This window comes from Anomaloglossus baeobatrachus, chromosome 1 (genome assembly GCF_048569485.1).
Source record: "Anomaloglossus baeobatrachus isolate aAnoBae1 chromosome 1, aAnoBae1.hap1, whole genome shotgun sequence".
Classification (NCBI taxonomy): Eukaryota; Metazoa; Chordata; class Amphibia; order Anura; family Aromobatidae; genus Anomaloglossus; species Anomaloglossus baeobatrachus.
In genome coordinates, this window is record NC_134353.1 from 361,768,242 (window position 1) to 361,794,140 (window position 25,899).

General features: G+C 45.8%; 1 protein-coding gene across 1 annotated transcript in view; it reads left to right on the forward strand.

The window, feature by feature from the left end:
* MFHAS1 (multifunctional ROCO family signaling regulator 1) overlaps nt 1–24,625 on the forward strand; it is a 120,108-nt gene extending 95,483 nt beyond the window's left edge. Inside the window, exons 2-3 of the mRNA XM_075352459.1 lie at nt 10,247–10,546; nt 24,115–24,625. Of these exons, the coding sequence (XP_075208574.1) occupies nt 10,247–10,377 (131 nt within the window). The 3' untranslated portion in view covers nt 10,378–10,546; nt 24,115–24,625. The remainder of the gene's footprint in view (nt 1–10,246; nt 10,547–24,114) is intronic.
* Nucleotides 24,626–25,899: the final 1,274 nt, after the last annotated feature.

The following is a 25,899-nucleotide window of genomic DNA, read 5'->3' on the forward strand; positions in this document are numbered from 1 at the left end:
GAAAGTATGGTAGTATAAAAATAAATTAATAAATAAAACAATCGGTGCAGGTTCCCCATATTCTGATGCCAGCACAGAATATGCCCCCAGCTGTTGGGTTTTATCTGTGCTGTATATCAAAATAAGTCCAAAGTCACACGTGTGAGGGACTCGCATCACATCACCCGACAGGTGCACACTCTTTTGACAGGAGTGTACAGGTACATAGAAACACATGCTGCCGACCCACTCCTGTCAGAAGAGTGTGCGGCTGTGCCGGGTGGTGCAATGCGAGACTCATGCGAGTCTGGCATGACATCACCCAGCAGCCACACACTCTCCTTACAGGAGCGTGCAGGTACATAGAAAAACATGCTGCCGACCCGCTCCTGTCAGAAGAGTGTGCGGTTGTGCCGGGTGATGCGATGTGAGACTCATGCGAGTCTGGCATGACATCACCCGACACGGCCTGCCGCTCTCCAAACATGAGCATGCAGGTACATAGAAATACAATGGCTGACCTGCTCCTGTTAGGAGAGTGTATGGCTGTTCCGGTTGATGCGATGTGAGACTCATGCAAGTCCCGCGCAAGAGTGACTCCGGCCTAGGAGAAACCGAATGCGGCGTTTTTTTAAAAAAATGTATTTATTTAAATAGATAATTAAAAAAAAAAAACAACAAAGAACGACTTGCGTTCACCCCCAATTTTGATACCCAGCCAAGATAAAGCCATCTGGGGGCTGGTATTGTCAGCCTGCAGCCGCCCGGTATTGCCGCATCCATTAGATGTGACAACCCGGTGCTTTACTGGATCTTCCTGGATTGCCCTGGTGCGGTGGCAATTGGGGTAATAGCAAAGGTATATATATATATAACAGTTTGGGTCCGCTCAGCCCTAGTGTTTAGCCTTGTTTTATATGTATAGATAGCAGTACTTGTACTTCTTGGTTTTGGAAAGTGTCATATGACGCAATTTTCATAAAGTAGCAGCTTCTAGTTGTATGCTAGGCTTGATAACGTAATATCATGAGGATAATGTAGGACGAAAAACAAGTCCACTTATGCTCCAGCAATGTCATGTGCAGGTATCACAAAGATGTATATTGTCTCCTATTTATCTTGTAAAGAATGTTTGACATAATGGTGACATCTGGTGTAAAAATATAATATCCCCCTTCCATTTTCTTTTTGCAGCAGGCCCCCTTGCTGTTGGCTTTGATTTGCTCTGTTGATTTGACGCCTCATCGTTCTTGAATGTCGTCTAGAGGCGCTAACATAGGTTACAATATGGCAGTAAATACAACGCACAGTTAGGCTATGTGCACACGGTGCGTTTTTCTCGGCGTTTTTGCGCGTTTTTCGGGTGCGTTTTTGGCCTCAAAACTGCATGACTTTGCTTCCCCAGCAAAGTCTATGAGTTTTCATTTTTGCTGTCCCCACACAGCGTTTTTTTTCAGCTGCGTTTTTGTGGTGACCACAAAAACGCAGCATGTCAATTATTCCCGCGTTTTTCACTGCGCTTTTCATCCATTGAGTTCAATGGGATGTTTAAAGACGCAATGAGAAACGCAAATAGCTGCGTTTTGGTGCGTTTCTAAGACCAAAAACGCAGCTATAAGCGCAGGAGGTGGGTAGTAAAGTGACGTGTACAGGAAGAGGATTCCTTCTGTCAGTATAGACAGAAGCATGAATCCTCCCGGTACCGTCACCGCTGCGTCCACCTCCCGTCCTGTGCATGTCTGCTGCCGTGCGGCGCCATGTCTGGGCAGGAGGTGGAAGCGGCTGCAAAAACAAAAGTTAACAGTAGAATAAAAAAAAAAAAGTTATACTCACCTGTCTGCAGCCTCGCGGTGCCATGCCCGCTCCCAGCTCCTGTCACGGTATCGCCGCTCCCGCTCCGGCTGTGTGCAGTCTCCCCGGGGCAGGACCTTGCTTGCAGGACCTGGCGATGGATCACCTGATGCAGTCACCTGACGCATCAGCTGATCGAGTCTCGGGCTGACGCGGGCGCCCGGCCGGTATCAGCGGATGCGTCAGGAGACTTCATCCCTGATTACCGGCAGCTGCTGCAGCGATCGGACAGGATCAGACTCCCGCCCCATCGCTCCGGGAGCTGCCGGTAATTCAGCACATAAGTGAGTATTATTTTTTTTTTTTTTCTACTGATGCATCTGCTGATTGTATAATCGGCTTTTATACAATCAGCTGATGTATGATGGGATTCACATCCTTGAACCTGACAGATCATCTGATCGGTATGCTTTCCAGAAAACCGATCAGATGATATTGGATCCTGATTGGACGGCGCGGGACCCTGACCCAGGATTACTGCGGAGGGGGGTTTATTTCAATAAAGATGGAGTCACTAATTGTGTTGTGTTTTATTTCTAATAAAAATATTTTTCTGAGTTGTGTTTTTTTTTTTATCTTTACTAGAAATTCATGGTGGCCATGTCTAATATTGGCGTGACACCATGAATTTCGGGCTTAGGGCTAGCTGATAATATACAGCTAGCCCTAACTCCATTATTACCTGGCTAGCCACCCGGCATCAGGGCAGCCGGAAGAGTTGGATACAGCGCCAGAAGATGGCGCTTCTATGAAAGCGCCATTTTCTGGGGTGGCTGCGGGACTGCAATTCACAGCGGGGGTGCCCAGAAAGCATGGGCACCCTGCACTGTGGATTCCAATCCCCAGCTGCCTAGTTGTACCCGGCTGGACTCAAAAATGGGGCGAAGCTCACGTCATTTTTTTTTTTAAATTATTTCATGAAATTCATGAAATAATTTAAAAAAAAAGGGCTTCCCTATATTTTTGGTTCCCAGCCGGGTACAAATAGGCAGCTGGGGGTTGGGGGCAGCCCGTACCTGCCTGCTGTACCCGGCTAGCATACAAAAATATGGCGAAGCCCACGTCATTTTTTTTTTTTGGGGGGCAAAGAAATCCTGCATACAGTCCTGGAAGGAGGATGCTGAGCCTTGTAGTTCGACAGCTGCTGTCTGCTCTCCTGCATACACTATTGGATGGAGGATGCTGAGCCTTGTAGTTCGACAGCTGCTGTCTGCTGTCCTGCATACACTATTGGATCGAGGATGCTGAGCCTTGTAGTTCTGCAGCTGTCTGCTCTTCTGCATACACTAGTGGAGAATGAAGAACACATTGAAGAAGGAAATGACATCAGACCTTTTTTTTTTGTTCACTGATAAAAAACGCATAAGGACGCAGTGAGCAAAAACGCAGCAAAACGCAGCAAAAAAACGCACCAAATCGCGGCAAAACGCGTGCGTTTTTTGCCGCGTTTTTTCGACGCAGGTGCGTTTTTGTGCGTTTTTAGCGGCCAAAAACGCACAAAAACGCAGCGTCAAAAAAACGCAGCGTGTGCACATAGCCTTATATGTGTAGACAAACCTTATTGATAATAAATTAAAGCTTTGCTTTGGAACCACATAAATAGGAATTTTGGAAATTGCATTGTCAGCAGAATTGCTTTTTCTAAGAATGGGAATGATTTAATAGTAGCAGAACAGTAGAGGGGGGATCAAGTTCCCTGCCGCCTCCCGGAGGGGTCAGTCAAGCATAGGATGCTCATCTTCACACAAGTGCAAAGAATACGCCCATTCTTTCCAGTGAAATCACTGCAGGGCGGGTCTGTCGGGTTGACTAAGCCATGGAAGGCACTGCATGCCATGTAGCCACCTGAGCGACAAGTCACGACACACAGTGACCTTAGAGGCTTAACGACATGAAAGAGCTGTCCTGGAATGAAGACATTGGAGAGAATGGGCGCGATGGCCGAATGCGAAAGAAGAGGCGCAGTGGACTAGACGGTGGCACGCAGGAACAGCGGACCATGTGAGAATGGAGATGAGGGTTTTTTTCCATTTTTACATCCTACGTTTTATGTTTTCAGGGAATATTCAAACTGTAAAGTGTGCGGCTAATTCTGATAAGTCATCAGTAGAATATTATTTGTGTTTCTTAAATGTGTGATTGTTCACCCAGTTTCTAGACAGATCTACACATATGTTGCCCAATTGGATAGTATTAAATACATAACTACATAATGACAAACCTGTAATGACTGCCACTAGACTGGAAACTATGACAAACTACTATAATGACTACATAGTGCCATATAGTGCCCACATGGAACCGTACCTTGCATACATAGTGCCATATGCTGCCTGAATACAAGGTGACACATTTGCCATGATAAATAGTGGTTCCCATTACAGAACCCGTCCTGTCTCAGAAGCAGATGAAATTGTCCATGCTTGTCCATAGTCTGTAGTGCCTGCAGTTTCCACTGACACAATGGGTCTCATTACAGAGCCATCTAGCGCCTACAGTCATGGCTCCCGCACTGCCTGTGCTGCAAAGCTAATACGGTAACATCGCAGTGACGTGACTATCAACACTTGCCAGCTTTTCAAGTCTTAAAGGGGTATTCCCATTTACAAGATCCTATCCAAATATGTAGTAGGGGTAGTAATAATAATAATAATAATATTAGCAAATATCTTCTATTAGAAATGTAGTAAATTTTTCTTATATAACCATGTCTCTTACCTTAAGTGCAGGACATTGCAGGACCTTAGGTATCCATGGTTATGACCATGAGCCACTAACTGTGACTATATGTGTGGTCGTAACCATGGATACCTAAGGTCCTGCAATGCCCTGAACTTGAGGTAAGCGACATAGTGAATCAGAAGAGCTATACCACATTTCTAATTGCAGGTATTTGCTAATATTATTATTATTACACCTCTTACATATTAGGATACGATCTTGGAGATGGGTATTAGCCTTTAAGGCCTGCGAGACTCTGTTGAACTGGGGGAAAGAATACAGCAGGACAGAGTCTAACATCTGGGACTCTCACTGGATCACTGTATGGTACCATGAAAATGTACCAGTGTACATGGGGTCGCATTGACCCCATGGTACCAGACAAGGGTTAACAGTGCATTGCATCCATTTGATCTTAAGCCCCCGTCACATTTAGCGACTTACCAGTGATCCCGAAAATGACGCGACCTGATAAGTCGCTGGGAGGTCGCAGGTGAGATGTCACACAGTCAGACCTTACCAACGACTCAGTACTGATGCAGGTCGCAGTAGCGACCTGTATAAAGATCTCTGCTGTCACTGGGACCCTGTCACACAGCGTCAAACACAGCGATGCATCCTGCCCAGCAGGACATTGCCTTTGAAGAAAATGGTCCAGGACGTTCAGAAACGACCGGCGACCTCACAGCAGGGGCCTGATCACTGGAAGGTGTTACACATAACGAGATCGCTAGCGAGATCGCTGTTGCTTCACGAAAACCGTGACTTACCAGCGATGTCGCTAGCAATGTCGCTTAGTGAGACGTGGCCTTAAATGTAGGGTCTCACAGGTCAATGGTCAACTCATGCTTGACTTGTAAGCTAGTTCTGGAGCAATAGTGTACCTTGTTAGCATACTGGTACATTCCTCGGAATATTGTCACCCATTTCTATAATGTCCCCTGCTAATGCTGAAATTGCTCAGCAAATAACCACCACGAGAAATACAATAGTGATCGCCCATTAGTCTCGGTAAACATCATGTAGAAGTGTCCTAACATGGTATTAGTTACAGCCTTGGATCAAATCTCTAGAGGGAATTATCTGATTCTGTAACACAAGATGAATGTTAAGTGGAAAGTTTCTGCATTTCTCTGATGTAACAGCGTTTAGTGAAAAAATAGCCTCAAATGGAGGATTATGAAAATTATTGGCAGTGCTGCCATAATGATCTTGAAGTCAGTGCGTCGCCTATATATTTTTTTGTAACTAATAAAGTTGATGATGATTGTAGATTATTTTCTATTTCCTGTGGCTGAATTGCTGTTAAGAGAAAAATCTCACCATGTTTTTGCTACCCCATCTGAGAGCAGCATAATGATGGGACAAAGATCCTGATTCCAGCGATGTATCACTTACTGGGCTGCTTGCTTTAGTTTTGATAAAAGCACTGTTTACTAGGGCTGATCGAATCCGCCAAACTCCGGGACCGGTGGATCCCTGTCGGATTGAAAAAATATCCATATCCGCTCCGGATTCCGGTGCCCATATAAGTCTATGGGGACAAGAATCCCGAGATTAAAAATGTTTGTGAAAGGGATACAGAGGATAGGAGCGCGCACGGTGTACTCACCGAGGCTCTGTCATGGCAGCAAACTCCTTCCGGGTCACGCTTTTCCCTTCTGGAGCCGAAAATTCAATATTCACTGTTTTGCTCGCCCACCGGCACATGTAATTGGTTGTAGTTAGACGCGCCCCCACCCTGAGTGGCAGCATGTCAGCTGACTGCAACCAATTACCGGCGTCAGGACGGCAGGGAAAGCAGTGCAAGTGTATGCGGGTCAGTATGGTGAATGTACATGTCTTTCAGAAACACATGCACGCTCCTGTCAGAAGTGTGCGGCTGTGCCGGTGATGCACTGTCAGACTCATAGAAGTCTGACATGACATCAGCTGACACAGCCTGCGCTCTCTGAGCATAAGCGTGCATGTACACAGAAATACATGCACACTCCTGTCAGAAGTGTGCGGCTGTGCCGGTGATGCGCTGTCAGACTCGTACAAGTTTGACATGACATCAGCCGCCACAACCTGCGCTCTATGAGCATGAGCGTGCATGTACACAGAAACACATGCACGCTCCTGTCAGAAGTGTGCGCGGCTGTGTCGGTGATACGGCTTTTTTTTTTTTTTTTTTATTATTATTATTAATTAAATAGGTAATTAAAAAAAAAACCTGACGTGTGGTCCCCGCTAATTTTCATCCCCTGGTAATCTCAGCCCACAACTGCCCGTTATTGCCGCATCTATTAGATGTGACAATCCCGATGCAATACTGGCTCTGTTCGATTGCCCTGGAGCGGTGGCAATCAGGGTAATAAGCAGTTAATAGCAGCGCACAGCTGCTACTAAACCCTAGGTTAGTGATAGCACAGGCGTCTGAGATACCTGCATCACACTAACCTGTAAATTACAGTAAATAAACACAGTTACAGAAAAATCCTTTATTTGGAATAAAGTACAAAACACCTTCACCTCTTTATTAACTCCCAACACCCTGCAGGTCCAGCGTAATCCACACAAGGTCCCACGCCGCTTCAGCTCTGCTACATAGCCAGCGGCCATAGACCATGACCGCAGGCTGTGCAGACAATGACAGCCGCGATGACTGCACGGCAAATTTTATCACAGGCTGGGGGTACGTCTGCCTGTAACCAATCACAGACAAGAGGACAGCTGGTGGGCGGGGAAAACACAAAAAGCTGTGTGTATACGATGCACAGTACAGGATGTGAATGCGTGACCCGGAAGTAGTGTGCCGCCATGACACAGAGTCTCAGTAAGTATTTTATTTATTTAGTTTTATTTCTCTTTTTCTTTATTTTTCAATTATTTTCCCCAGTGCCGGATCCGGATCGTGCACCCGGAAATCTATGCAACCGCGCGGATCCGGACTTTTACAGTTTGGATCCGCTCAGCTTTACTGTTTACTCTCCTGCAGATCTACCAGTTCTCTGTATGCTAAGCTTTGTATAACCCCGCCCACACCGCTGATTGGCACTAGTGCATCTTTCTGTGTGCTATGCATCGGCAGAAAGCTGCCAATCAATGGTCGGGATGGGGTTATACAGAGCTCATGAATATGGAGATCTAAATAGCAGCAGGTTTACTAGTCATCTAGTGATAAAATCACTATTTGATCAGCAGGAGATAATCTAAACTGCAGAACATTGCAGGATTCAGGGTCTCTACATTTTGCTGCTCTCATATTGGTTGTCAAAAAACCTGGTGACAGATTCCCTTTAACCACTTTCAGAGAGAAACTTTACAGTGGCCACATGCACCATAGGGAAAAGAAAGCCTTAATTTGCTTTTGGATTCTGTGTAAGAGTTTACTACACATGCTCTGTATTCTGTGCAGAGGTCATTGTACAGGGAGGGAGGGAGATGAGCTACTGTGAATAGTGGATCCTGTGTTATCTACTCTACATAGGTTACCTTTCATTGTAATTATGCCTGTGGTGATACTGAGACAGCTACTGAAAAGCTCAGGATGTGTCAATCTATTAAGAAGATCACTGGTTAGAGAGTGAAAAGTGGAAGATTTCAGGATGTATTTTTAATTGAGATTGTAATATAGAAAATAATATATTTAACATAAAAACTGGATTAAAACAATAGGTCATACTATTACCTTTAAACAATATTTCTCTTTTTTAAAGTTATTGCACCGTAAAGATTATTATTTTTCCCCAAATCTGTCCATGTCTAGTCATTTAGCGACCAGGAGGTAGAAGTCTGATGTTTTTGGTGTATTAGGTCAATCACATTATTATATCATACTAGAAGGTGGTCCGATTCTAACGCATCGGGTATTCTAGAATTTATTGTGTAGTTAATGTATGATTTTTGTTATATATATCGATGTTGTTGTGTGTAGTTGTCAAGTGTTTGTGTAGGGTGCTGTAAATGTTCTGGGTGTTGTCTGGGTGTGGGGGGGTGTGAGAGCGGTGTTGTTTGTGTGTTGCGTTGTGTGTGTTGCGTTGTTTGTGGAGCGCTGTGTGTCTGCAGCGTTGTGTGTTGTGCGGTTTGTGTGGGTGTGTTTTGGGGGAGAGATGTTTTGTGCAGTGTGTGTGTGTGTTGGAGGAGTAGACCTGGGGACAGAGGAGTATAATAGGAGGACTAGTCCTGGGGGGAGTGGAGTATAATAGGAGGAGTAGTCCTGGGGGGAGGTGTCTAATAGGTGGATTAGTCTGGGGGGAGGTGTCTAATAAGTGGAGTAGTCCTGGGGGGAAGTGTCTAATAGGTGCAGTAGTCCTGGGGAGGAGGTGTCTAATAGGTGGAGTAGTCCTGGGGGGGGAGGTGTATAGGTGCCCAATGTGTGCTGGGGTGTGGCCAAGCGGGCAAAGCATGTGGGGGCATGGCCGAGCGTGTGGGGGGCGTGGCCGAGCGGGCAAAGTGTGTGTGAGGGCGTGGCCGAGCGGGCAAAGTGTGTGGAGGGTGTGGCCGAAAAAAAACACCGTTTGCGGGGGCGTGGCCGAGCGGACACAGTGTGCGGGGTCGTGGCTGAGCGGGCACAGTCTGCGGGGGTGTGGCCGAGCGGGCACAGTGCGGGGGGCGTGGTAGAGCGGGCACAGTGTGCGGGGGCTTGGCTGAGCGGGCACAGTGTGTGGGGGGCATGGCCGAGCGGCCAATGTGACGGTTGTCACTGTAATGATGTCATTTTGGAGCAAGATTATATATATATATTATATTATATTATTATATATATTATATATATAGATTATATTATCACAGTGCCGCCTAGGGAAGTTTTAATAGTTGAGAAAAATAACTGAGCATGCAAATGAGCCTGCAAGTGCTCTGTGATTAGTCCATAAACCCCGGACAATGGCTCCACTATGCAGGTGGGGAACAGCACTGTGTGCAGCACTCAAATATTCAAATCTGTCATATATTTTACTTGTGAGAGCCCCGCAGTCAAGGGGGTGGTCCTTATCAATGATTGACAGCCTTCCCTATATAGCATACTTACACAGATAGCTGTTAGTCACTGAATAGGACCGCCTACTTGGCTGCTAAGTCCAGAATGAGCAGGGATTTCCTAAATTGAATAGGACCGGCTACTTAATGCTAAATCCAGACTGAGCTGGGATTTACGGAATTGAATAGGACCGCCTATTTGGCTGCTATGTCCAGACTGAGCAGGGATTTACTGAATTGAATAAGATTGCCTACTTGGCTAATAAGTCCAGACTGAGCAGGAATTTACTGAATTGAATAGGATCGCCTACTTGGCTAATAAGTCCAGACTGAGCAGGGATTTACTGAATTGAATAGGACCGCCTACTTGGCTAATAAGTCCAGAATGAGCAGGATTTACTGAATTGAATAGGACCGCCTGTTTGGCTGCCAAGTCCAGAATGAGCAGGGATTTACTGAATTGAATAAGACCGCCTACTTGGCTAATAAGTCCAGACTGAGCAGGGATTTCAAGTTTTGCTGACTCTTTTATATATCATTATCTCCTGCGCTGTATCATTCCGCTGCCATGTTTAGTATATCTTCCCTTTAAGTCCCCACATGTAAAACTTCCAGTAACTGCTTTGCAAGCTCTTTTTAACTTTCTATCTGTATAATATCTTAATTAAAACCAAGGCTGATTAACATAATAATGAATGTCTGCTAATATCAGTGTTATCTGTTTCTTTTGTAGGAGAGTTACTGACTCAGCCAAGACCAGAAGGGATAAAGGAAATAATCTGTCCTAAAAATGGCAGTGAACGAGTGAACGTGGCCCTGGTTTATCCCCCGACTCCTACAGTGATCAGCCCCTGCTCCAAGTGACATCCCAATATCCCGCTTCTCTGCTGCAGTATTTGGGAACTATCAAGGAAAAAGACAATCAAAGCACCCAAAAATTACCTAAGAAACGGGATATTGTGACATTTTGGAATGCAGCAAAGGCTCACCTCTTATTAACCCACAGGCACCAATTTCACTTAAAAGCTTTAAGGTAAGTGATTACATTCATAGTCAGGCCCTAAAATGGTGGTCAGGGTGTGAGACAGAGGTCTTCAGTCACTGTGTGTGACTGGCGACTGCTGTGCGCAATCAGCCATGATTCCCGGTATAGCCGATGCGAGCAGGTGGTCATGTAATCCTTGCTGTTTGCATAATTGTGGTTACATGCGCCTAGAGTGGCTGATTACATCCAAATTCTCAAAATTCACTTCTGTGAAGAGAAGCCGAAACACGTCTAGTTGGCATGTGACCACACATACATATAATAGCGGTCACATGATCACCCACAGCGAGTCATTACAGTGCGCGCACTACATACTGTCACAAATCAGCAGGCAGTAGTCACATAGTGTAACTTCAGATTTTTATTCCAAGCCTGGAGAACCCCTTTAAGATTTTAAGAAGCGAGGTGTAACGTCCTTGTACCAATAAGTTCATACACCCATTGTAATCTACAAGAGTATTTAGTGGCAATTACTCCCATGAAAATTGCAAATAATCAAGTATGTGCCCACAATCTGTGTCCTGGTCGCAGCGTGTCCTCTCCTGCGGGGCCATGAATGTTCTCCGCAGGAGACCGCAGCTGCCTCTGTGCCCACGACCAGGGGTTGGGCTGCTCCGGTGGCTCTGTTCAGCTTAACTTGACATGCTGCGGCTCGGAAAGCTGCACCGCATGTCAGTTTACACTGCGGAGAAAAGAAGAACAACGGGCATGGAATTTCTATAAATCCCATCCACTGTGTACTGTACAACGCAGCATTTTGTACTCAGCGATAAATTGCTGCGTCTTAAACTCTGTGAAGCCTGATCGTGGACACTCACCCTAAAGGGCACTTTGCACACTACGACATTGCAAGCCGATGCTTGCGATGCCGAGCGCGATAGTCCCCGCCCCCGTCGCAGCAGCGATATGTTGTGATAGTTGCCGTAGCGAACATTATCGCTACGACAGCTTTACACGCACTTACCTGCCCTGCGACGTCGCTCTGGCCGGCGAACCGCCTCCTTCCTAAGGGGGCGGGTCGTACGGCGTCACAGCGACGTCACACAGCAGACGGCCAATAGAAGCGGAGGGGCGGAGATGAGCGGGAGGTAAACATCCCACCCACCTCCTTCCTTCCGCATAGCCGGCTGGAGCCGCGGTGACGCAGGTAGGAGATGTTCCTCGCTCCTGCAGCTTCTCACACAGCGATGTGTGCTGCAGCAGGAGCAAGGAACAACATCGGACCGTCGCGTCAGCGAAATTATGAAAATGTCGGACACTACACTGATGATACGATTAAGACGCTTTTGCGCTCGTTAATCGTATCAAAAAGGATTTACACACTACGATATCGACTGCGAGGCCGGATGTGCGTCACTTTCAATTTGACCCCACCGACATCGCAGCTGCAATATCGTAGTGTGCAAAGTACCCCTAATAGTGTTGAGTAGAAGATCCCGATAATTGGACCGCACTCACATGTACTTGTGTGTGTGCTATTCTATTGTGTAATGTATGGCACATGGATATATTATATAGGCTATTGAACTTTTTTTTTTATTGTTTTGGGTCTTTTTTTGCATATAAGGAAACAAACTGATGTGAGTTCAGCCTACGAGGCTGCCATCTAGAGGAGATGATGGGAATCATAAAGTAGAAATTAGGGGCACTTTTGTTCAGTGGACCAGTATCATCAAATACAATAATATCTACATTTTTGTCAGATGTGGGAACATTTATGTGTTTAATAAACTTGATCCACACAAATTCCAAATTCTGCTTGACAACAACTGTTCTCTTCTGCTCTGGGTGGATTTCAATGTAGCTTTAATCTGCAGAATGATCTCTGAATCAGGGTCATTTTTTCCTTCACCTTCTACTGTTTCACCTACCAGGTTAAGGATCTATATTTTTTTTGTAACTTTTTCTAATTTTGTTGGCAGTATCCTGGGTAATGGATTCTTTTTTTTGCAATGGGCGATTCTTCGATGTTAGAGAGTGATTTATTGAAATACTCTATTGTTAAATCAGGATTTATAAAATCCTCTGTGTTGGAAGTAACAGGTTCTTCGAAATGTTCTGCCTGCAGAGTATTTTTCTCTTTTGCAAGTTGCTTTCTACAACTGTCACAAATTTTCATGCCTGCATTGCTTGATGGATTTATATGAAACATCCAATCTTGTACAGGCCTAAGATTTTTTCTTGTTGTGTCCAGTTTTTTCAAATGGATTACAACAGCATCTATATATATAATTGCCTTATTCTGTCTGTCTTGCTCCAAAATTGTGTCCTTATGGTGACAACCAGCGGATTGGCCGCTGGGCTCGGCATGGGCCCCCCCCCCCACGGATTGGCCGCTCGGCTCGCCCTGGCCCCGCCCCCCCATGGATTGGCCGCTCGCCCCGGCCCCCTGCACGCATTGGACGCTTGGCCAGGCCCCGCCCCCTCACGCATTGGATGCTCGCCCTGGCCCCGTCCCCCCGCATGCATTCCCCGAACCCACACGGAGACGCCCGACACCCAGGTGACTGCTGCAGCACCCGAAGCCCATACCGCAAGACAAAGTGGAGAAAAGCCACTAGCTTACCCCGCCTCCTGACACACGTGTGCCGGAGCCGGCGTAGGCTGGTATCCATAGTACACATCGGGTAACTATAGAAACCGCTTTCCTTAGTTACCGATGTGTAAGATGGTTACTAGCTTACCCCGGCTCCCGGCAAACGTCAGCACTGTCGCTTACCTTTTCTCCACTTTGTCGCATCCGGCGCGCTCCCGTGCACTGTGTACACTACAGTTGCCGCGCGACAACCTCCGATCACGTGTTGTCATGTGACCAGGAAGTTGCGGCGCAGCCACTGTCCTGTACAGTGTACGGCTGCCTTCAGACGTCCGTGTCACACATACCACACATGCATGTATATATATATATACACACACACACACACACACACACACACACATAGCAGACACACATGGATACACCGAGGCATACACACATAGCACACATGCATGTATACACACACACTGAGCACATATACACACATAGCAGACACACGTGGATACACTGGGTGCATACACACCGCGCACATGCATGTATATACACACACACACTGAGCACATATACACACATAGCAGACACACATGGATACACTGGGCGCATACACACAGCGCACATGCATGTATATACACACACACACAGCAGACACACATGGATACACTGGGCGCATACACACAGCGCACATGCATGTATATACACACACACAGCAGACACACATGGATACACCGGGCGCATACACACAGCGCACATGCATGTATATACACACACACAGCAGACACACATGGATACACCGAGCGCATACACACAGCGCACATGCATGTATACACACACACACTGAGCACATATACACACATAGCAGACACACATAGATACACCGAGCGCATACACACATAGCGCACATGCATGTATACACACACACACACACACACAGCAGACACATGGCGCACATGTACACACACACACACACACACATACTCTGCTGTACACTCACCCAGTGATGCGGTCCCCGGCACTGAAGTCCCCAGCGCTGTTCCTGCTTCCAGCTCCTCAGGGCACTGAATATTCAGTGAGTATAATGAGCGGCGATAAGGAGCGGGAGGCAGCAGAGCCGGAGACAGCATCGCTGGAGAGAAGTAAATAGAGAATATTTTTATTAAAAAAACCCATATTTTCTCTGGTATGTTTTACACTGATGTCGCACGGATCACATCAGTGTGCCATTTGTGTGACATCAGTGCTGCCGAAGATACCTGCGTGTGTGCGTGCGGGGTCATGAAAAGTCACACGGTCTGTGTGCAAACATGGACATGTGAAGCACATCATAGAATAACATGGGTATGTGTGACATCCGTGTTACAAAACGCATGTCACACGTACCTAAAACACGGACGTCTGAAACCAGCCTACAGGAGCGCGCAGCATCCGACAAAGTCAAGAAAAGCCAGATGTGTGAAACCACTAGCTTACCCCGGCTCCCGGCACACGTGTGCCTGAGCCGGCGTACGCTGGTAACCATGGTACACATCGGGTAACTATAGAAACCGCTTTGCTTAGTTACCCAATGTGTAACATGGTTACTAGCTTACCCCGACTCTCGGCACACGTGTGCCGGAGCCGGCGTACGCTGTTAACCAGTGTACACATTGGGTAACTATGGAAACCACTTTGCATAGTTACCCGATGTGTACCATGGTTACTAGCTTAACCCGGCTCCCTGCCCATTCAGATCATTGGTCTCCCACTGTCAAACACGCCGATGCGTGCTGCACAGCAGGAGACCAACAAGCAAAAAATAAACCAGCACTGTCGCTTTGCATAGTTACTCAATGTGTACCATGGTTATCAGCTTACCGACGTACGCTGGTAACAAATGGTACACAATCCTGTAACTATGGAAAGCGCTTTAGTTAGTTACCCAATGTGTACCATGGTTACCACCTTACCCCCGGCTCCCGGCACATGTGTGTTTGAGCCGGCGTACGCTGGTAACCATGGTACACATCGGGTAACTAAGCAAAGCGCTTTGCATAGTTACCCAATTGTGTAACATGGTTACCAGTGTACGCCGGCTCCCTGCCCATTCAGATCGTTGGTCTCTCACTGTCAAATACGCAGATGCGTGCTGCACAGCGGGAGACCAACGAGCAAGAAATGAACCATCATTATTCAAGACTTGCTGATTATATTATTATTCAATCTGCTACCCTACATACACATTCTAGACTACGTTAGAATCGGGCAACCTTCTAGTATATTATAAAATGCTGTTCCTTGAGAAGTAGCAGCCATTGCTGTGCGAGAAAAATACAGATAATATTAAGTAAGGAAGATGGGTAATAAAAATAAAGATTTACAGTACACTTGAGATATAACTGTCACTATAAAGTGAGTATTAGGCCTAAGACACACGGCATGAAAATCGGTTCAAGTGGAATGCGATAAAATATTACATTCCACTCGGACCAATATTAGCCTGTGTGTCAGCACACACAAGCGATTATTTTCTCAGCCCTAATCAGACTGAGAAAACAATCACAGCATGCTGCGAGTGCAGTGCGATCCTGTTTTCTCTCGCACCCATTCAAGTCTATGGGCGAGAGAAAGATCGCAGTACACCGGTGTCCCGCGAGTGCAGGGCGAGAATGGAAATATCTGGCTACAGAGAAGAGAGGGAGATAAATCCCTCCCTCCCCTCTGCAGTGCCGACTCGCCCCTCCTCAGTGCCGCCCGTCCCCCGCAGCTGGGGTCCGCTCGCATGACTGGCCCTCAGTCGCAGTGACACTCGCATTACATTCGGCTCCCGCTGTGCTGCCAGCATGAGCCAAGTGTCATGCGAGGATCGCAGTAGTCCCCGTGTGGCCCCGGCCTCAGGGATAGCGCACACACAGCTTTTTCTGTCTGTGGATAAACGCTGCAGTTTTGGCAGCATTTTTCTACCCAATTTTCACTATATCTGCATTAGTTTTTTTTAATCGCTAGTGAAAACAATGGCAGCTTTTTTTTTCATATAAATAGTGATAGATCACTGCAATAAATGCAGCATTTAACAGTTGAGCAAGCAGTGATTTACTCACTCTGTGAGTGTTTCAAAAAACACTGCATGTGTTTACTCCATTGAAATGAATGGGGGGGGGTTATGAACAATGATCACTCAGAATAGTGCTGTGTGTGTATTAGCTCTTAATAAGAAATGCATTAAACTATTAATATAAAGTTACTCAAACTTTAAACACACTCACCAATATTGTAGCACACCAACTCCCTTGATGCCTGTGTAGAGAATGGTTTGTTCAAAAGTGACCATGTCCAGGCATGGCGTCATGTGCAATTTTTGAAATTTTTAAATTAAACTTTTTTTTCGGAAATTTGTTTTAAAATTTTGCGTTTGCGTTCGCATGGGTAAAATACTAACAAAAATACTCTTGTGACATATCTGGTGAAAGCCTGTACAGTTCTGAGTAGAATGGTGTTTATTTAGTTTCTCTATCTTTTTTCTAGCCTGAGTTATGAGGAGAAATGTAAAGGCAGGCAACACCGAAATTCGCACTTTTTCCGAACTTTCAAAATCAATTAAAAAAAAAAAAAAAATCTAGAATTTGTTTTTCTTCACATTTTGCATTCTCTGACACACTATTACCAAATAACAAAATCTCAAAAGAATTAAAAATATAGAGGTAAAAATCATTGGTTCACTTGACATGGAATGACCCGCTACCAGATGCAGGGACGGTCAGGCAGGGATTAGCAATATGCACCCAGAACTGCTCGTGGTCCGGGGGCATATTGGATCTGTCAGGTTCCCTTTAAAGGGAACCTGTCTCCACTTTTTCGGCCTATAAGCTGCGGCCACCACCACTGGGCTCTTATATACAGTATTCTAACATGATGTATATAAAAGCCCAGGCCGCGGTGTAGAACATAAAAAACACATTATAATACTGACCTAGAAGGTCGCTCCGGTGCTCACCAGTCGATGGGTGGCGCCATTCTCTGAGACAGGCGCCTCCCCTTTCGGCCATCTTGGTCTTCCTTATTCTGAAGCCTGTGTGCATGACGCGTTTACGTTATACACACTCGCCGGTCCTGCGCAGGCGCACTACAATACTTTTGTCGCGGGCGGGGGCGCAGGCCACGACCAGGGGGACGCTACTCGGGACACTCTGATCCGGGATCGTGTCTGTGGCTCGAGTGGCAGCCGGATCCAGGGCTCATGCAGCAGCCCGTCGCCCACAACGTAATAAAGGGGGTATTTACAGGGGAAGAGTTTGTCAGTGACGCCACTCGTGGGTTGTGGGGATGGTTGGTGACACCGCCACTGCCTTTGTATGGGACGCCCAGGGCTGATGGAGCGGGGCAGCAGGATGGTATCCCCTGCACGGGTAGGGGAGGTGTTGTCTCGGGGCCCAGGTGTAGGTGGTGTGCAGTGCTGGGGCGCCGTCTGCAGGCTGGACCGGATGACACTGGTGTACTCACTGTGTAGAAATAAATCACTCAAAGTCCAAGTAGTAAACCAAGTGCCGGATACCGGTAGCCTCCGGAGGGGTGTGCTCGAGTCCCACACACCGGTTGACAGGACAGGGGCCCTTCCTCCTGCACTTCAGTGTTTTATCTTGTGTGGTGACTAGTCCGCATGAAAGGGGAAAAGTCCACCCTGGTGTCTTTGCTGTGGGAGCTCTTGCCCGCGAGATCTGACCCTTGGGATTTTTGCAGGCACTTGCAGACGCCCTATCCCCCGCGTTGGGCTTCCGTCTCGCTCTATCTGGGCTCACTGGTGGGACAAGACGTGGAATCTTGTACCCTGCTGGCTAATTGACAAGGGGCTTTAAGCTGTCCTCGCCCTAGGGTCCAGGCACCCCGACTGGTCACGGCCTCCAGACCGGATTACTGCTGTCAGCACTGGCGGGCTACAACCCTGCCCCGGTCCACTTAAGGTCTCCCGTGACCAGATCTCCATCGCCTGTGGCCCTGCTCTGCCGTCTGCCACCTAGCCAGCTCAGGTAGTCCGGTAGTCCAGGAGCTACAACCCCTGACTACCACTTCACTCCTCTCACTTCCTCTGTCTGCACTAAACTGTTTGTGTTCCCTCCCATGACACCTCAGGACCCCTAGGTGGGCATCACCATCTGCCTGGCCCCGCCCACTGGTGTTGTACCTGTGTGTGGGTTTGTGTTGGTAGGCAAGGAGGAGAGAGTCCTGCATCTGTAGGATGGATGCAGTCTCCTGTGACAACCTGTTTTTTCCAGGACGTCACACTTTGATCTGCCCTAAGCAGGGCAGATCAAAGTGCGCCTGCGAAGGACCTCAATGCTGGCGCGTGTGTATGACGTAGCCGCGTCATGCACGGCGGCTTCAGATTAAGGAAGATCAAGATCGCCGAAAGGAGAGGCGCTGGTGTGCACCGGAGCGACCTTCTAGGTGAGTATTATAAAGTGTTTTTATGTTCTACACAGCGGCCTGGGCTCTTATATACGGCATATTAGAATGCTATATAGAAGAGCCCAGTGGTGGTGGCCGCAGCTTAAAGGCCGAAAAACTGGTGACCGGTTCCCTTTAGGCAGCAGGAAAATGACCCCAGACATACAGCCAATATCATTAAGAACTATCTGAAGTGCAAAGAATTGTAAGGTGTCCTGAACTGAGAATATGGTCCCTACAGATCCATGATCTCATCATCAAGTCTTTGTGGGAATAGACAGAAGGATTGGCTCAAGCCTACGTCTATGGTCAGTTCTCTATGATGTTATGCTGAATTCCTTCAAAAGCTGTCATACTGTCTTGAATGCAATGGGTGGTCACACCAAATATTTAATGGCTTTAGATTTATAATTTTGCTTATTCACTTTACATTTTGTAAATTGATCGAAATAAACTATTAACACTTCTATATTTTTTTTTTAAAGCATTGTTATTTTGCAGCATTATGTTTGCACAGTACGCTATATCAGCCCAATGTAATTCAAAGTGACTTATCTACATATAGGCTTAAGGATTTGTGTCAAATTTTTCTTTTCTTTTTTCTTTGCAGTGATCTACAACTTGAGGCTCTCCAGCTGCTGCGAAACTATGAGTCCCAGCATGCCATGACAGCAAATGTGCCCCAGCTGTAGAGCCACAGATTGGAGATCACTGCTTTAGGCCAGGTCATTGTGCTGTCCATGTGCTCAACAGACAGCAAACTGATCCCATAATAACCAGTATGCCTGTGGACAGCAGTGATTTTTCCATGGACTAATGGGTGTTAAAATAAATTGGAGTATGCAGTAGCCTGATGCATTCTACCAGATTAGTACATGTCAATAGCAGGCAGCTCTTGCACTCGCCTGCTATATGGATGGGCACAAGGAGCCACAATCTGGAGACCCGATTGTCCCGAGTTATAGCGTAGCTGTGTGACCCTGGCCTTGGTGCAGTATACTGGAATATTTGAAAGCTAAAATCATGAGTAGGGCCTTCAATAAGGAAAAAAAAACAAACTTGTTTTAGCTTACAAATAGTGATTAAAGGGAACCTGTCAGGTGCAATATGCCCCCGGGCCACGAGCAGTTCTGCATTATGCATTGCTAATCCCTGCCTAACCGTCCCTGTATACACTAGCATAGATAAAGAGATCTTTAGAAAGAGTATTTCTAAACATCTTTTACCTTATGCTAATGAGCATGGACTAGTCCTCTGGGCGTCAGTTCCTCTGGCTAGTCGGCCCCATTAGCATGTTAGTAGCCCCTGTGGGTGTGCTATCATGCTAATGAATGTGCAGTGTCAGAGGATGATCTCACCTCTCCGCTGCCATCGCGTCCAACGCTGGATTTTGGCTCCGTGAACATGATCCTGGAGTTCCAGTCATGCGCACTACTTCAGTTTGAAGCCAGGACGCATACACCAGGCTTCATAGTGCGCATGACCCAAACTCCAGGGTCATGCGCACTGAGCCGAAATCCAGCATTGGACGCGATGGCGGCGGAGAGGTGAGAGATCATCCTGTGACGCTGCACATTCATTAGCATGATAGCACACCCACAGGATTGTACTAACATGCTAATGGAGCCGACTAGCCAGAGGAACTGATGCCCAGGGGACTAATCCCCTCACTCATTAGCATACGGGAAAAGATATTTATAAATACTTTTTCTAAAGATCCCTTTATCTATGCTAGTGTATCCAGGGACGGGATTAGCAATATGCACCCAGAACTGCTCATGCTTCTGGTGCATATTGCACCTGACAGGTTCCCTTTAAGACATAAATAGTGTTTTCCGTTTTCTCCCGATAGGAGGAAATTGGCAACTTAAGGCCCCGTCACACACAGAGATAAATCTTCGGCAGATCTGTGGTTGCAGTGAAATCATGGACATATTGTTCCATTTGTACACAGCCACAAACCTGGCACTGATTGTCCACAATTTCACTGCAACCACTGATCTGCCGCAGATTTATCTCTGTGTGTAACAGGGCCTTTAGTCTGATACTAAATATATTTCACAAGATTTTTTGTGACCAACATTAATATTTACAACATTTTAGTGAGTCATAAAGCAGCATAAATATGGTATTGTGAGCTTTTATTGAAGATTGTCAGTATAGGTTGAGAAAACTGTATTAAAAGGGAACTCCCAGAAACATATCCCATAGAAATCACATGAAATTGGGTATGTGTAGATCCTTCTTATATACCCTGGTAATATAAAGAGGAAAGGTTCGAAACATGTTGATAATGCTACATGTCACATTTATTGTATTCATCATTAAAATGATCAATGTTTGCCCTTTACTTGTTGGCAACAATGATCCGGTGAAGAGCTATGATGTTTACTCTGTATTCAAAATATATAGCATTTTGTGCCTCCACCTAATGAGCTGAGAACAGATGGGCAGCCATGGTCAGCCACTCTGCCCACAGTCAGTCCTTTGGATAATGATCCCCTCTTCCCTGCTTGTGATGAAGGAGCAGAGTCTCAGTAGAAGCATGGTAGTGTAGTTGAGAACACTTCTGCAAGGAAATTGAGCGCTGCCAGGAGGGGAAGGAGACTGATTCGGTCCACAGTTCTCCAACAGCACAGATAAAAGCAGCAAAAACACATCGAAGCAAGAAATTATATAAATAAAACTTAATTTTGAAACAGGCACTTGAAGTCTATTGTTATACAGGCCACTATTCATGGTTAAATTGGATTACAATCAGAAATACAGTGTAACTTCCCTATGAAGGAAAAGCAACTTTGTGATTAGCGCACAATTTTGAATTGATAACATTGTTTGGAAGGTCTTGTAGCGCTAGTACTGGAATAATCAGTTAACATGGTGGTAACAATTACCGGCACGTTACTGCCTTCCTTTGCTGTATGTAAGCCTGTAGAACAATGCAGCAGGAAGTCGCTCAGCATTAATCTAGCCAAGGATTGCCTGGGTATAGAGAGCAATGTTAGGAGCTCTAGAGGGTCCACCTAAGAAAATAGGCGCTTTTCTACAGACTAGAAAGCTCTCTAAAGCCCCCGTCACATTTAGCGACTTACCAGCGATCCCGAAAACGATGCGACCTGATAAGGATCGCTGGTAAGTCGCTGGGAGATCGCTGGTGAGATGTCACACAGTCAGACCTTACCAGCAATGCAGGAACAATACAGGTTGCAGTAGCGACCTGTATAACGATCTCAGCAGTCACTGTGACCCTGTCACACAGTGTCAAACATAGCGATGTGTCCTGCCCAGCAGGACAACGCCTCTGAAGAAAATGGTCCAGGACATTCAGCAACGACCGGCGACCTCACAGCAGGGGCCAGGTCGTTGCTGGATGTCACACAGAGCGACATCGCTAGCAAGATCGCTTTTGCGTCACCAAAACCGTGACTCAGCAGCAATGTTGCTAGCGATGTCGCTTAGTGAGACGAAGCCTTAAGTAATAGGACACACAAAGGTTAGATAGGAATTTTTATTAGCACAATTGCCAGGTGATCAGTTGCCTAAAAAGGGACTTAAAGGAGCACTCAAGGTTTTTGTGACCTAAGGCTAAGTGCCCACGGGAGCTTGCTTCTGCAGATTTTGACGCGGAAAACCTGCGGATTTTTCTGGATTTTCCAGATAAATCCGCAGGTTTTAGCATGTACAGTCACTCCCCATGTTATCCTATGGGACATGGGGAGTGCTGTGTCCACGCTGCGGAAAGAGCAGCTGCCGAACATGCTGCGGATGTAGGCATCCGCATGTATAATTGCATGTCAATTATTCATGCGGAATTACCTGCGGATGTCCCGGCCCTCCGCTATGGAGATAAGAGGCCGGGATGTCCGCAGGTAAGCCGCATGAATGTCCGCATGCTTCCCGCAGCTATTCCGCTGTAATCTAGCAGCTAAAAATAGCTGCGGACACCGGCGGGCAGCTGCGGGAAACATGCGCTCGTACCTGCGGATACATCCGCATAGCCTAATAGATCACACATTGTCTTCGGTGCCGAGCAGACCAGAGGGACACTGGAAACAGCAAGATCGTGACTGGGAAGTAGTACAATGCATTCTCTCCATGCTCATTACTATTTGCTAATAGAGGGGACATAAAATCTCAGGAGTGCTCCTTTAAGTAGAATTGTGGTTGCAGCTACATTAGTACGCATCAATCACCAAGTGTAGCAGAAAGGGATTGTCCAGTAATGTACAGCCTGATCTTCTTAATAGCTCCAGTGTTTATCATAAAATATAAAAGCTGCTTTCTTACCTCCCAGACCAGCGCCGCTCCTCTACTGTCAGTTCTGTGTCCCTGGCGGTCACATGACATTTTTATGTTTCGTGACTACTGCAGACAATCAGTGGTACTTAATTGGCTGCAGCCTTCAGTATTTTCTATCAGCGCAGAAGTCCGCACTAGCAGAAAAGTAAAGGCTGCAGCCAATCAATGGACATTGATTGTCTGCAGTGGACATTGATTGTCTGCAGTGGACATTGATTGTCTGCAGTGGACATTGATTGTTTGCAATGGACATTGATTGTCTGCAATGGACATTGATTGTCTGCAGTGGACATTGATTGTTTGCAGTGGACATTGTTTATGTCTTGTGAACGCCAGGGGACACTGAGCTGTGTGATTAAACAACAGCAATAAGTGATTGAAAAATAGAGACCAGACATTCCTGTAATGTCTGTGACTGGTAGGATTCTAGTCAAGAATTACTATCTCAAGGTGCACCATGGCAGCCTCCATATAATCGGTGCAATGAAAGAGGTTTTTTTGAGGTGTTTAAAAACGATGAGTATTTCAAGTTGAAAACCCCTTAAAGGGGATGTCCACTACTAGGAGAGCTCCTTCTTATTCCCATTGTTCGCCCCACAAAAATAAATAAGCCTATACTCACTTAAAATGCGGTCGCGGTGCCAGCAATGTCTGAAGTCGCCTTCCCGGGGCCCACGTGACATTGTTCTGACACTCAAGCCCTGTGACCAATCGGTGCCCGGCGTCTGACTCTCAGCCTTTGGACATTTGAGCAGGATGTGAGTACTGCACTGACTTCCTTCTCAAATATCTGAAGGCTGGGTGAAAGAAACCGGCGCTGATGGATCACAGGGCCCGCTTGTCATTACAATATCACGTGGGCCTTGGGAACACGACTTCAGACATCGCTCTAACCGTTGCTGCATCGGAGGTGAATATAGGCTTATTTATTTTTAAGTGGGCAAACAAGGGGAATGAGTAGGGGTTGTCCAAGTAGTGGAAAACCCCTTTAGGGAAATTCTGCTTTTTCAAGGACTTTTACATTTTATAGAGTTTTTTAAACATTTTGGAAGAGTTTTTTCTGGCCTTTTGATCAGAAAAATGCCTCAAAAAAGCTGTCTGCACATAGTTCAATAAAAGCCTTCAAAGCAATGGTGCCAAGAACATGGGTTGTTAAGGAATAAGGAGTCAAAATCACAGATCTTCTTTTGGGCCATGTGTGATATAGGAGTTTTGCCTTTTCTGGTGCTAATAGAGGAGATTTAGCAATGACATTTATTTTTGTTTTCCTAATTTCATTCCTAATATTTGTTTTCTTTTTCTACAGGAAACATGAAGAATTTATTAATTTATTGCTGCGTATGGTTTATGGCAGAAGTGGATGCGCTGCATCCCCGGATACGACGTGAACTTTTATTTTCTTTCTCTGAGGTTTAATTTAAGGATGGACTTTTCTGGACAATAAAGATTGTTATTGGTGTTGGGTAAATGTGCTTACTCCACTGTATAGATATCATTCAGCTGTTATACATATCAGTGGCGGGAATTCAACAAATGGCTATGTTAATGGCTTCTCAGGGATTTGCTTGCCATGCACTTTTAAGCCATAACATGTAACATTGTAGTATTGTGACAATATTCTTCTTCAATGTAAAACAACATCCACTAACGTTCACTGGTATTTGACTTGAACAAAATATCATCATTTTCTTTTTAAATATTCAGAGCAAAAAGCACATTAAATTTTATACATCTCACAAAACTCCATATGGTTGTGGCAGTAATGTGTACTTTTTCTGTTTAAGGAAATGTTTGTAGCAAAATAAAGGTATAATGACAAGGAAGCCATACAATTCCATAAACCAAAATATATCATGTCCAGATGATTGAGATAATGGCCAGCCAGAACCATAGTGAATGGATCATTTGATGGTCATATACAGTGCCTTGCGAAAGTATTCAGCCCCCTTGAATTTTTCAACTTTTTCCCACATTTGAGGCTTCAAACATAAAGATAAAATTTTAATGTTATGGTGAAGAATCCATAACAAGTGGGACACAATTGTGAAGGTGACCGAAATTTATTGCTTATTTTAAACTTTTATATAAAATAATAAACTGAAAATTGGGGCGTGCAATATTATTCGGCCCCTTTAAGTTAATACTTTGTAGCGCCACCTTTTGCTGCGATTACAGCTGCAGTCGCTTGGGGTATGTCTCTATCAGTTTTGCACATCGAGAGACTGAAATTCTTGCCCATTCTTCCTTTGCAAATAGCTCAAGCTGAGTGAGGTTGGATGGAGAGCGTTTGTGAACAGCAGTTTTCAGCTCTTTCCACAGATTCTCGATTGGATTCAGGTCTGGACTTTGACTTGGCCATTTTAACACCTGGATACGTTTATTTGTGAACCATTCCATTGTAGATTTTGCTTTATATTTTGGATCATTGTCTTGTTGGAAGACAAATCTCCATCTCAGGTCTTTTGCAGACTCCACCAGGTTTTCTTCAAGAATGGTCCTGTATTTGGCACCATCCATCTTCCCATCAATTTTAACCATCTTCCCTGTCCCTGCTGAAGAAAAGCAGGCCCAAACCATGATGCTGCCACCACCATGTTTGACAGGGGGGATGGTGTGTTCAGGGTGATGAGCTGTGTTGCTTTTACGCCAAACATATCGTTTGGCATTGGGCCCAAATAGTTTGATTTTGGTTTCATCTGACCAGAGCACCTTCTTCCACATGTTTGGTGTGTCTCCCAGGTGGCTTGTGGCAAACTTTAAACGACACTTTCATTACTACTCTTCCATAAAGGCCAGATTTGTACAGTGTACGACTGATTGTTGTCATATGGACAGACTCTCCCACTTCAGCTGTAGATCTCTGCAGTTCACCCAGAGTGATCATGGGCCTCTTGGCTGCATCTCTGAACAATCTTCTCCTTGTTTGAGATGAACGTTTGGATGGACGATCGGGTCTTGGTAGATTTGGAGTGGTATGATACTCCTTCCATTTCAATATGATCGCTTGCACAGTGCTCCTTGGGATGTTTAAACTTTTGGAAATCTTTTTGTAACCAAATCCAGCATTAAACTTCTCCACAACAGTATCACG